This window comes from Tasmannia lanceolata, unplaced genomic scaffold (genome assembly GCF_043159265.1).
Source record: "Tasmannia lanceolata isolate RefF3 unplaced genomic scaffold, GAP_Taslan_0.1 ptg000037l, whole genome shotgun sequence".
NCBI classification, from domain to species: Eukaryota; Viridiplantae; Streptophyta; class Magnoliopsida; order Canellales; family Winteraceae; genus Tasmannia; species Tasmannia lanceolata.
In genome coordinates this window covers 57,331,051-57,345,201 of record NW_027518714.1, presented here as the reverse complement: position 1 = coordinate 57,345,201, position 14,151 = coordinate 57,331,051, and the positions used below count along the sequence as shown (strand labels likewise).

Below are 14,151 nucleotides of genomic sequence, written 5' to 3'. Positions count from 1 at the left end.
AACCCTCAAATAATGAAGGAGAAGTTGAGTTTGACTCATCCATAGGGAGATGTCACTAACCTCTCTTTCTCTCTCTTTCTTCTCTCTTCTCATTCTATATTGGTAATGACATCCCCCAACTGTTGTAAGAGATTGGTAACCAAACACCGCTTATCGCTATTCTACAAGGTGAATTCTAGGTATATCAAATGTTTGTATTCTACCTATTGACCACTTATACTGCTAATCTACAAGGTAATTACTTGCATCCAAATAGAGCCTTAGTTTATTGCTCAAATTTCTTAGTTCTAAGACTATAGTTGGCCAACCATGTTGTAAACTCGATATATCTATATATTTCAAACATATGTTTAAGCCTAAAGACTCATTTTCTTGCATTGATGACTATAATTTCGTTCTTTTTGAATCTTGAAATAGCATGGCCTTACTTTCTTTAAATAGTTGTTGGAAGATGTATTTCAAAATGATACTATACAATTTGTGCCACCAGACGTACATACAAGATTTTGTACCGATCCGGTAAGGATAAAGTATTATCAACAAAATTCTCCATTGATATTCGGGGCTTGGTCTGTCGCAATTCAGACCAGCCACCTCGTGAATGGAGTCCCTAGAAAAATTGATTCACTAAGGATTTGGGGTTTAAAGAAGAGAAGTAGCATCGTATCTGTATTTCTCCTGGGCCATACTTTTTTATTTTTTATTATTTTATTTCTTTTCTCTCCTATGAGCTTATTAAACTATCATTTCTAAGTTATTATTGCCTTTGCCCCTTTTTTCTGTTACTCTTTATTAATATCGATTTTAGTGCTTTTAATGGCCTATTTGTTGATTACACTTTATGCATGATTTAGTGAGAAATTTCACATGATCTAAGATATAAAAGAAGTTATTTTCTTAATTCTACCAATAATGCATGATTTAGTGCTATAAATGGCCTATTTGCAGTGTCGACTTATTGTAATGGAGGTGATATTGCGTAAAGAAAATAGATTTTAACTTGTGCCTTGACTCAATTAAGTGAGCTCGTCAGATTTCATTAATCGATGTATGTTAGGCCCTGTTCGTTTCAGATTGTGACAGCCGATTTTCAGCCAGAATCTGATTATTGGACTCAAAATCACGATTAATTTCGAGTCCAATAATTGGTTGGGGCCTCAAAATCAGTTGCCAAAATCTGAAATGAACAGGGCCTTAGTCTATATACTTCAAATTTCAATTAGTTGAGGTATGTAAACATCAGTGGGTTGTTTTTTAATTATATTATACGATCAAGACTTGTCATATTCTATCTGAAATTCTACTACTACATTTTATAGAAAACGGTTCCTACACACATGTGTAGATAAGTTATCTACACACTAGCTTAAAATACAGTGGGGGCCACATTATTTGTGTGTAGGAACCGTTTTCTATAAAAGAGAAAACGGTTCCTACACATATGTGTAGAGAGTTCTCTACACACTAGCTTAAAATACAGTGGGGGCCCACATTGTTTGGGTGATCCAAACCATTCATTTTAAAGGCCCTCACATAGATAGGGTGTCTACAAAAAATCAGATTCATAGGATCATCCCAACCCTACGATTGTGGAGGTAAAATGGATGTCTTTAAACCTTCACAAATTAGTTCATTTTTTGCCTCCAAAGTTCGAATGGTTAGGATGATCTGATTTTTTGTGGACAGCCTATCTATGAGAGGGCCTAAAAATGAATGGTTTGGATCACCCAAACAATGTGGGCCCTCACTGTATTTTAAGCTAGTGTGTAGATAACTCTCTACACATATGTGTAGGAACCGTTTTCTCTTTATAAAATAGATGGTACTTCAGGCTCTGTTCACTTTTTTTCCTGGAAAACAGTATTTTTTTTCCCTGACAAGAACTTGACAAGACAGAATTTCTATGTTCACTTCTTTTTCAAGGAAAAATATTATCATATGTGGAATTTCTTATTTAAAAGCTGAAAATGACATGGAAATTGACTTTTTCCCTGTTACTCGAGATTTGGTTTCCGATTAAATATATCGGAAAGAGGCTTTTCAAGGAAAACGAAACCTTTCCTTGATAGTTTCCCTGGATTCCTTTTCCTTCTGCCATGTGAACAGAGCCTCTGTGTGTTTGAATATACCATAGGTAAGGCTACTCAGCACTCCCAAATGCCGATTTGGATTGGTACTCACTTTCGTTTTTCAGGCTTCATTTGACAAGGACTGTTAAATGAACTTGGATCAAGTGGATCGAATGGGTAGGCACTTGCTGCTGGATTTTTGTATGGGCGCCCTTCATTTTAGCATTACTCACAAATTTTAATTTTAGGGGTGCAACTCGGGTTGAGGGCTTGGGCAACTCGACCCGAGTGAAATCTGACATTTTTTATCATTTTTTTGTAAGCTTAAAATGTTGGGTTGGGTCGGGTCGAACTCAGGTAGGTCGGGTCGAACTCAGGTAGGTCGGGTTTGGGTTCGAATACCTCGGATAAGGTCGGATCGGGTTGAACCTCTTCATGATGGAAATCGGGTTGGGTTCGGGTTCGGTTTGAGTAAATGGTTCCTTGGGTCGGGTCCAGGTTGGCCTCATGCCCGACCCAACCCGACGCTATTTGCACCCCTAAATTTTATATTGGGCTATTCATCACATCAAGTTGACTGGATTTGAACCATAGACGAATCTATGCCCCTCTGTACCCAAAATAGATGGAAAATTGGGCTACACCTCGTCTCACACCAATAGGCACGAGCCCTAAACTTAGCCAGACCACCCGATCCATGAACTGGGAATAAATCGGCTAGGCAAATGTTCTAATAACCTGCGAAATGTTTAGTGATTCCACCGAACTACTCTCTCATGTTGTCTTATCTTCTTGTTTTATTTTACATACAAAATCTACTGTATACTTGTGTAATTATTTTATAAGGATTTGCTAGGCGATTAAGACAGAAAGCCATTTCACAGCTCACTTTTGCAGGAGAGGGATGAATTAAATGAATAACACAAAATCTGCTAAAAAAATTGAGCCATGTGGCTGTTCTCGCTTGCAAAAGTGAACCGCGAAATGGCTTTCAACGAAATTGTCTAGCAAATCTTTATTTTTCAAGGTCTAAAGGATGGTGAAGTGCATGCGTTTGCTAGATTGAAGTGCGAGTTCAATTTTCACGACACCTTTTTTCAGAGAAAATATAATGAGTGCAATCGGTCATGCTCGTGTAAGGGGGAGCCGCCCTTGATATTTTATCCACAACAAGATGAAAAAGGTGGCTGCTGTTGGATCAAATATCAAGGTGGGCGCCTCTTGCATGAGCATGCCCGATCGGGCACCATATAAAATCTCGTGTTTTTCAATAATTTTGAGTTTCTCACCGAATTTGATTCAAAATTTGCCTCAGAAGACTAACAAACCCATAGATAATGATTTTAAACAAGTTATGGATTTGAAAACTTCATAATGTACTTTGTTTTACAAGTAGCTCTCCAAATAACTTTCTTTGAAATATTGTTGATTTGAAAAATGAAAAGCATGTCATTTATAGTATTTGCATGAGTCAAGATTCAGACACTGCATTGTATTATAAGTATGTGTGTGACTGTGTATTAGCTGGTCGGTTATGGTTTATCCGCTGGGCCATTGTGCTCATTATTGTTGCTTACCATTTTTCAGACCATGAGGATCGCTAGTAGGTTCGCTAAGCAATGGAGATTTGCCACGCCGTTGATTCAGAGATTTTATTTCAGTCTTTTACTTTCTACTTCAGTATTTAGTGTGGTGAGGTGATTTGATGTTGATGTATTTAGAAGACTTATAATAACTTTTGTATTTGAGATGTTATATTATTTTAATTAAGTAAATTTAGTTTCCGCAATAGTTAGTAAATGCTCTGAAAGGTGTACCCTTTTAAAATGATTCTACTAAGAGTAAATTAGTGCATTGTTAGAAGTTGAGACTTGCATGTTCGTGGGGGTAACTCTACGGACATTGCGGCGGCTGTTACGGGCACCGGCCTAAGAATACGGCTCGGGGGCGTGACACAACCCATTGCCAGAAAGATGAAAAGATTAACAAAACACCAAATGATGCTATGTGCCTTCTTATGTGGAGAAGTGGCATTTGACGAAACATCACAGGAAGGCCTATTGAAGTTCAAGAGCTATAGTTGAATATCAAAACTCAATTTGTTCATCAAATTATCAAAAAATAAGTATCACAATATTACTTGGATCATGATACAAAGATAAATCAAATTAAATGCAATCCACATGCATGGTTTCTTAATAAGTTTTGGTTAATTTATTGATCCTTTTGTTTTTCCTCCGGTGAAACATCATAGATAAGGTAATTTTTGAGTTCCCAAATTAGAGTTCCGTCTATTTTTCGGCACAAGAAAAAGGATGGCTCCTACGTTTCCCTCGTCACCTTCAGGGCCCATTTGGATGCCGAGAAGATTTTGATCTGGATTTCTCACATTTGCAGCCCTTTTTGCATTATAATTTGGATTGGATCAAATTCTTGGATTTCTAATTCATCAGCTGGCAGTGAAAAAATCAGATTTCTAAATTTGCTGTGGAAAAAAGAAATTGGAAATCCACAGATCAGGCAGTTTCCTTTACCTCTTTGCTCCACAACCTCTCCCCTCCACTAGGAAGTACACCCTTCCCTCTCTGTCTCCCTCTACACGAATGGGTAGGCACCTGGTGCTGGATTTTTGTATGGGCGCCTTCCAATTTAGCATTACTTCCAAATTTTATATTGGACCATACATTAAATCAAGTACATGAATCGAACCATAGTCGAACCAATGGCCCTCTGTACCCAAAACAAATGGGCTGACCAAACTGCTCTATACCTCGACTCACCCCCGAGCCCTAAGGTAACAAGACTACCCGATTCATGAACTTGGGAATAAATTGGCTAGGCAAATGTTAGAATAACCTGAGAATTAATGTTTGGTGATTCCACCGAAGTAATCTATCATGTTGTCTTATTATCCATACAACACCTACTGTCTACATGTGTACTTATTTTTCAGGGATTTGCTAGGCAATTAAGCCCAAAGCCATTTAACGGCTCACTTTCTCAGGAGAGAATAGCCCCTTAGATGAATTAAATGAATAACACAAAATCTGCTAAAAATTGAGCCTTATGTGGCTGTTCTTTCATGTAAAAGTAAACCGTTGAATGGCTTTCCATGAAATTGCCTAGCCAATCCTTATTTTCAAGGTCTAAAGTAGGGCTGCAACTCGGGTCGGGCGGGTCGGGTTTTGGAGAACCCAACCCTACTCGAGAAATATCTCGGGTCGGGTCGGGTCGGGTTTTTTTCGGAAAACCCACGATTCCCAAACCCGGCCCTACCCATGATAAATCTCCGGTCGGGTCGGGTTTTTTCACGTTGACGCAATTTTTTAAAGAAAATTCTTGTTTGGCAAGGCAACTCAACTCATAGAAGTAGAAATTACACTCACATTACACTTGAATCAAACAATGATGTAATTACACTCACATTACACCTAATCAAACAATGTTGTAATTACAATCAAACAATGCTGAATCAAACACTTGAATCAACTCAACTCATAGAAGCAGAAATTACACTCACATACAATAACAGTGGGTGCGTGGCTTTTCACTTTTAACTTTTAACTAACAATAGAAAAAAATGTACATACTATAACTTATGTAACTCGGGTCGGGTCGGGTCGGGCCCCTTCAAACCCGGCTCGACCCAAGATTCATGCGGGCTTTTGAATGCTCAACCCGGCTCGACCCGAAACCCATGAAACCTGAACCCAACTCAGGCTATTTTCAGGTCGGGTCGATGCGGGTCGGGTAAAACCCGGCTCGAGTTGCAGCCCTAGTCTAAAGGATGGTTTAGTGCATGTGTTTGCTAGATTGGAATGCGAGTTCAATTTTCACGACAATGTGTTTCTCAAAGAAATTATATGGTGCTCGATCGGGCATGCCTGTTTAAGGGGGTGCTGCCCTTGATATTTGATACAACAGCAGCCCCTTAAAAGGATGAAAAAGGAAACAGCTGTTGGATCAAATATCAAGGGCGGTGCCTCTTGCATGAGCATGCCCAATCGGACACTAAATAAAATCTCGTGTTTTTCAATAATTTTGAGTTTCTGACCGAAATTGATTCAAATTTTGGGTTTATTTCAGAGTAAAAAGCTTGGTTTGAAGCCAATGACCTTGCTTCTTCAGACTCTATTTGGGGACAAGAAAAGTGGGTTTATTTAATTTTATCATAGCCTTGCTATCTTCTTTTCTATTATTTGGTTGCATGGCATAGACTTAGAGAGTAGTAGAATAAGCGGTCAACATGGAGGAGACAAGAATTGGATTTGCCTGAACTTAGCTCGGGCTCGGAGAATAGTAAGAAGTAGTGTTTGCTTCTCAACCTCGTAGTGCAAGGGGTGTCATTACCTATATATATGAGGAAAGTGAAGCTACACCGCCGGCTTAAAATACAATGGGCCCACATTGTTTTGGTGATCCAAACCATTCATTTGATTAGCCCTCACATAGATAGGGTGTCCACCAAAAATCAGCTCCATAGGATCATCCCAACCCTTCAAACTGTGGAGGCAAAAATGGACAAATTTGTGAAGGTTTTTACACGTTCATTTTTGCCTCCACAAATCGTAGGGTTGGGATGATCCTATGGAGCTGATTTTTGGTGGACACCCTATCTATGTGAGGGCCAATCAAATGAATTCTTTGGATCACCAAAACAATGTGGGCCCATTGTATTTTAAGCCGGCGGTGTAGGTGTAGCTTCACTTTCCTCATATATATATATATATATATATATATATATATATATATATATATATATATATATATAGGGGAAAGTGATTGTGAGCGGCCCCTCATATAAGCTTATATGAGGTGACCGCTAAAAACATGATGGGCCCACATTTTTGGGGTGATCCGAACCGGTCATTTGATAGGCCCTGACATAGATAAGAGGTGCCCAAAAAATCAGCTCCATAGGATCATCCCAACCTTTCGTACTGTGGAGGTGAAAGAGGGGAAAATGGACGGATAAGTGGGCAAATTTATACCCGCCCATTTTCCCCTCTTTCACCTCCGCAGTTTGAAGGGTTGGGATGATCCTATGGAGCTGATTTTTTGGGCACCTCTTATCTATGTCAGGGCCTATCAAATGACCGGTTCGGATCACCCCAAAAATGTGGGCCCATCATGTTTTTAGCGGTCACCTCATATAAGCTTATATGAGGGGCCGCTCACAATCACTTTCCCCATATATATATATATATATATATATATATATATATATATATATATATATATATATATATAGAGAGAGAGAGAGAGAGAGAGAGAAGGGCATTAGGGAGGGGACAAGGGTGACACATCACCAGACATGCAATTATTAGCAAAATGATATCCATGAGACTCTCTTGGGATGTCAATGCTGTCATGGCAACCAAACAAAGGTTTTGCTGATGTGGCACCCAAATGCCAAAGAAAACCCCCTAAGCCATCCCGGTTTTAGTGAAACCAAACAAACAGGTCCGGCGTCTGTTCTAACATAGTACTGAAATAAAATCGGTGAACAATTTCAAAAAAAAACTTATGGATGAAGATGCTAAATTTCAAGAATAGCATATCCAAGGATTTCTACGCAGTGAACAAACCCGTTGTGGTAGCTAGTTTGTTGTAACCTTGAGATTTTATATTGTGTAAGACCGTATAATCCAAAGTAGTGTACAGCTTACGCCATAAGTTGATCCAAATCGTCCATAAATAGGTTGTGCCCCAAAAATCATTTCCATAGGATGATCCTAGCACTCTGATATATAGGAATTGTATATTATAGAAACTAATATAGATCAAAGGGCTAGGATCATCCTATGAAAATGATTTTTGGGGCACGTTTTCGCGAATCAAATGGGCATTTGGGATCATCTACGGCGTAAGCCGTACACATTTTGAAAAAAATACTGGACTAATCAGGCTTATGCCACATAAAAACTCCCTTCATAATATGGGAGTAACTATACAAGATGCAACATTGTGACACAGACAGTGATTGGCCAACCCATATAGCTCCTACGTGATCCAAGTAGTTCATCTAATGGGCCCCACTGTACAAATGCCATGAAACAACTCGTTAGGCGATCCTAACCGTCGATCAATGGGCTGAAAAACAGACGGTTGAGACAATAAGCAGCGATCCATATTCGAGTCCTCTAATCATATGTTCAGGATTGTTTGAGAAGTGCAATTTTGAGGTATGGTTATCTTGGAACCAATGCCCAATCCCCCAATGGATGAATGGTTAGGATCATCCAATCAAATGGACGGTTTTGATCATCCTGTGGTGTGGGCCATTCCTACTTTCTGAAAAAAGGGGTTTGTACGGCCTCGCATCATATAATTTCTCAATTTTTCCACGGATGCTTCACATAGACAGGGCAATGATCTAGCTACGGCTTCATCCATTGGACGCTCCAGATTGCCCGGCCAGTGAAATGAACTAAGATACACCGGACTCCACTGTATACCTCACCCCATATTCTACATCTCTACTTTTTTTTTACTCATAGATTACCTTTTTTAACAAAGAACAATAACAGAGATCACCAACATACTCAAAACCCACAAAGATACACTGTGTATTTCAAACTGCAACACTCTGTCACGTAGTAACTCCATCTTTTTCCTTCTCTTTCTCTCAAACCCATCTTCATTTTCCTCATATGGAGAGACAAAAACAGAGGCACAAATATCATATCACCACTCTCTTTCCCCTCTTCAATTTTCCTCATATGGCGAGACAACAAATAGAGGCCAAACTATGAGAGATCAATCAAAACCCAAATACATTTTCACAGTAACATCTCATTCGAACCCTAAAAACAGTGAAAATTCAACTTACTCCCAAAAGGGCAAAAAGAATCCCAGAAAGAAAATAAAGTAGTCAACGAGAGACACACGTCAGCCGCTAAAAAACCTGGAAAAATGAAGAGTTCAGAGAATGCCTGTTGGTGACTTTGGTTTTGACAAAGAACATACACAGTGCTATGATATATATTAGTATTTTATTATTATTTTATAAACAAATATTATTTTATTCACTTTAAAAGCAATGATTATGGGGGATGTTGCATGCCCAACAGTGTCTGAGGAAAGACCGATGTTTTGCCGGGTTCCGCCGTTTCCGTACGCCGTCCCCGACGAGACCGGCCAGAATTGTCTCAGTGGAATTACGGAAACACCCCTCACTTGCTTTTTACGTCTCCTTTGGCAAAAAACAGATGTCTTGTGATTTGACAAAAGTAACCTTAGCTTCCATGAAAAACCCCATTATTCATTAATGATATGTTTAAGTTCAGAAGGAGATATTATATAGTCAGTTAATGTAGGGGGCTTCGATAAAATTAGAAAATTACTGAAAATTTACTTAGATCGATCACCATAGTTTTTTTGTGTGTGTAAGATTGACTCTTTTAGTGTTAGAAATAGGAACCCTAATTCTATTTAAGTGCCAAACTTAACCTCTTAATAAAGATTATTATCTTAATTATAAGAAAGTAAAAAGTAAAAACTTAAAATTTACTATTTTGTAACCTTTGCTATTGATTTCGTTATTTTCTTCTAGGGTGCTAAAAAAATTTACTTGGGTTGATCGTTTGCTAAAAGATGAATTGGAATCAACCTGACCCGATTTTAAGGTAAACGCTCAAACTGAATTCTTAAAAAATCGACTTGTCCCAGTTGCACCCCTATTTTCATTTAACTTTTTTAAGTTAGAAGTTAAAATTTTGATATTTCATCTTCACTTAGCTGCTTTATTTTAATTATTAATTAATATTTTTTTTTTTTTAAAAAAAAGAGACTAAATATTTTTATTTTAAAATTTTTTAAATTAAGTAACTAATAGCACCAAAAATTTTTTTTTAATTTTATTGGATTTAAAATTACCTATAATTTTAAGTTAAATAATCAGTTTTGGACTCATAATCAATTCTCAAAATTCAAAACAAATAGAGTCTGAGGCCCTATTTATTTTGGATTTTGACAATCACTTGTCAGCCCAAAACCTATTATTAAATTCAAAATTTACTGTAATCTCGAGTCCAATTATACTCCAAATTGGAGTCCAATAATCAGTTTGGGCCCACCATGTGTAGCAATAATCTAAAATGTCTAAACAGATGATAATTAACCATACTATGTAAACCATAAAATAGGGTGGAAATATCAATTTGTGTGAGGTAAAATAGACAAGTTAGGATAATTTGGTCATTTGAGTGAGTCTTTTGGTTTGGTTGGGTATTTTAGGTAGACAGGAAGCTTCGAGGCGCGCAAAGGTAAAAGGGGCCCTGATCCAAAACCCTAACGGGCCTAGCTACAGAAACCAAAACCCGACATGCGATATTCTCCCTATCATTTTTACAGTTATCGTGCGCACGAAACCCCATTTCCCATTCAAAAACCTACCTTTTCTTCGGCGTCCTGTTCCCACGTGCCGTGAGACCCCCACCCAACATAATCATGTCATCTCACCTGAGTTTATTACCCCCCCGCCTCACACATGCCAAACCACTTGGGCCCACCTATATATTCCCCTTCTGATTGGATTATCTATACCAACAATTTTTTAATTTTTTAATTTTTTTAAAAATGGATCGACCGTCTTACATTTGAGGGCTCTAATCGGACGGTTCCTATTGTTGGATTGAGTTCCTCATGTTCATTAGCAAGACACTGTTAGTGCACACGTGGCATATGCATTGGGAGATCAGAACCGTTGATTCAATTGGCCATCATAACGAATTCTCAATGGTTCATCCGATCAAGTAAATGCGAGGTCGGAATAGGGCCAACCCGAGTTTTTATATATGGTGTAACACCCTAATAGTCCAGTTTTTTTCCAAAAAAATATTGTATGGCTTACACCATAGGCTAATCCAAACCGTCCATTTGATGGGCCACGGCGTAAATAGCTTGTTCCTATAAAATAAAATAAAAAAACACATATCCTAGCCGTTCAATTTATAGAGAAACTACACATCCTTATAGATGGAGTATTGGGATCATCCTATTAAAATGATTTTTGGAGCAAAACTTATTTACTTTGTGGCCCATCAAATGGACGGTATGGATCATCCTATGGTGTAAGGGTACAGTACATTTATGAAAAGTAGCAGACTATAGAGACTATACACGGGCCCAGTAAGTGTATTTTTCAGTGGATGTGGAGTACCAGATGATTCCGTAGTCCTTGCTCCTGCCTGGGTTCGAAACACCTACTTACCAGAGTCCTACGTTCAGCTGCACTCTATCTTTACTCTTAACCGAAGTAAACACCTCTTTAAAAGGAAAAATCGAATAAAATCTTTTCGTTTTTCTTCTTTCCTTTTCCGACGCTACAAAAACAACAGTGAAACAGAAAAGAGAAACCGTCACTTATCGTTAAAATAACAAAATAAAATAAATTATTAAATAAATGGAAGGTAATTCACCTTCCTTGTTTTGATATTGTCACTCCAGAGGCTAATGGAGTGCCACTATTGAAACAGGGAACTGTGGAACACAGACCCTTTTATTCTTGTTTTCAAATGAAGTGATGAATGAGCATAATCAAAGTTGGAGGTCGGCAAGCTGATGCAAATTGTATAGGGGATAAGCTCTCTCAAACAAAAGGACAAGAAAAGGAATAAATATATTTGGAAGATAGGGGGAATGTTTATGTGAGAAATGAGATACCCTATTATTAAAGAGGTTATCCATGGATTTGCCAGATAATATCTTCATATTCATCTGTGGGCCCCATTGCATAACAAAACTGCAACCATTTGTGTAATCTGAATCATTGATCCACTATTCCTTTTACCTATCAATTTGAAATAACGGCCATGATTACTTCCGATCGAGATGGAAGGGCCCACAGCACTGATCTTAAAAAGTAGAGAAGACTAAACCGCCAAGTCAATTCACGAGTGATGAGAGAAAGGAAGAATAATAAAATAATAAAAAAATAAAAAGGCTGAGAGCTAACATGCGCATGCGGTCATGTCAACCTAGTTCCAAAGACGAGTGCACCTTTTCAGGCTAAGCCGACAACAAGGACGGAGACAGCCGTCTATTAACCAACACCCCCCTCCTGAAAAAGCCTGTTCTCTGTCTCTCCTCTGAAAAAATATTTCCATAAAAAGAAATTAGAAAAAGTAGGAAAGAAAAAAAAAAAAAAAAAAAAAAACTCAGATTACGTGTATACGAAATCCCACTCCCCACATTTCCCTTTCTCTGCATGCCCTGACCACCTTAACAAACCCCCCCATAATTCCAAAACTACCCCTCCAACAAAATAATATTAAAATAATCCCACTCCCCCTCCCTCCTTTCTATAAATACGCCCCCTCCTATTCCTTTTTTCCCACACACTCTCTCCCTCTTCATTCCTCACTCTTTCTTTCTTTCCCATAAAGTCATAAGATGCATTATCAGACTGAGTCATGGGGGGCTTACATGGCGAGTCGAGCTGGGTCTGACCCGCTGGAGCGAGTTGAGAGGCTTGCTTCGGAGAATGCGTTGGTGATTTTCAGCATAAGCACATGCTGCATGTGCCATGCTATCAAACGGTTGTTCTGTGGGATGGGAGTTAATCCAACGGTGTACGAGCTCGATGAGGACCCTAGAGGGAAGGAGATTGAGAAAGCACTGATGAGGCTTTTGGGAAGTTCTTCGGCTGTTCCTGTTGTTTTCATAGGCGGGAAACTTGTTGGAGCCATGGACCGAGTCATGGCTTCTCATATTAATGGGACCCTGGTTCCACTTCTGAAGGAAGCTGGAGCACTTTGGCTCTGAGGAATTGAAAAGAAAGAAAAAAGAAATGAAATAGATGAAGAGTCTTTGGTTTAGATAGATAGAAAAGGAAAGAAGAATAGAAGGGTTTTCTTTTTCTTTCTTCTCCCTTTATTTTGCATACACCATTGCCTTTTTTTTTCTTTTTTTAACTTTTTATTAGCTGGGTTTCTCTACTTAGGTTCTGCACTTTTTCTTTTTTTTTTTCCTTGTTTGGGTGTTGCAGAGAGAAATGTAATTGCTCGCTCCTCTGTATAGAAAGAATGAGAATAGAAAATGAGTTGGTTTTCTCAGGGTTTTTATCATTCTCTCTCTTTATGTATGTGAATGCTGTTATTTACAGAGCCCCTGTTATATTCAGTCTAAACTCCTCACATGGCTTTGCGAGAGTGAGAGAGAGACTATGAGTGTCACTATCAAAACAAGAGGGTGATAATATATCATCAGCTCCTTCTATATTGGCTTTTTGCCTGAAAAACTGGAGTTCTTTTTCTCCGGTAGCCGGAAGGTTTTTGTTTCGTACGACACGTGGCAAGTTTATGGATTGGAAATAATTGGCGAGTTGGGGCCCACCACGTCATGCCACGTCAGTAGTAAACTGGGAAAAGGGTTTTTCGTCTTTCCTTTATTTTATTCTCGCGTGAGATTCTCTCGCCACGTCACCCAATTCTTCCAGAGGCCGTACGAGGATTTGTGGCCAATAAAATCATGCCACGCGTGCTGGATAAAAACAAATCAGAAGGTGAACGCCATTGTTCTGTATGATAGAAAAGGAGCTTCTTCTAATGGAAAATAACCTCGATGGGATTTCTTTTTTATTCCTTATTTGCCAAAAAGTAAAATAAAAAAAAAAGTGGAAGAAAGGTAAATGTGCCATCACTGTGAGGGGCCCACCAAACTGACGGCTCCAATCGCATTAAGATGGGATTTTTACAGTGGGCCCACAAGTGTGACCAACTAAAAATATTTCTATTCGCTTAAATCCTTTCTCTACCTTGTCTTTAGAAATACCTTCAACCTTTTTAATTATTCTTAAAATAGAAAAATGCTAAAAGAAATAGCATTGCTTCACCCACTATATGAGTAAATGACACTTATTGGGTCCCATTTCATCTAACTCTGCACGATCAGATTTGCTTTACTTGGAAATTACCTCGTAGAATAGTAATATAGTATAGTAGTGCTAGTGGCATGGGGTGTCATTATCAATAGTGAGAAAGAATGAAAAGCATCATTCCCAAGAAAGCCAACCAAAATTCTGCTTTTGGGCTTGGATTTCATAGGGAGGGAAAAAGGGTGACAAACCACTAGACATGCA

General features: G+C 38.5%; 1 protein-coding gene across 1 annotated transcript; it reads left to right on the top strand.

Moving 5' to 3' along the window:
* The first annotated feature begins 12,413 nt into the window (after positions 1 to 12,413).
* Positions 12,414 to 13,138, top strand: LOC143861725 (glutaredoxin-C1-like). The gene has a single exon (XM_077372616.1). The coding sequence runs from the start codon at positions 12,465 to 12,467 to the stop codon at positions 12,834 to 12,836; it is 372 nt and encodes a 123-aa protein (XP_077228731.1). The 5' UTR covers positions 12,414 to 12,464; the 3' UTR covers positions 12,837 to 13,138.
* Positions 13,139 to 14,151: the final 1,013 nt, after the last annotated feature.

What these genes read in the sequence shown, in the direction of transcription:
- LOC143861725 (XM_077372616.1), top strand. Translation starts at nt 12,465, where the DNA reads ATGCATTATCAGACTGAGTCATGGGGGGCTTACATGGCGAGTCGAGCT.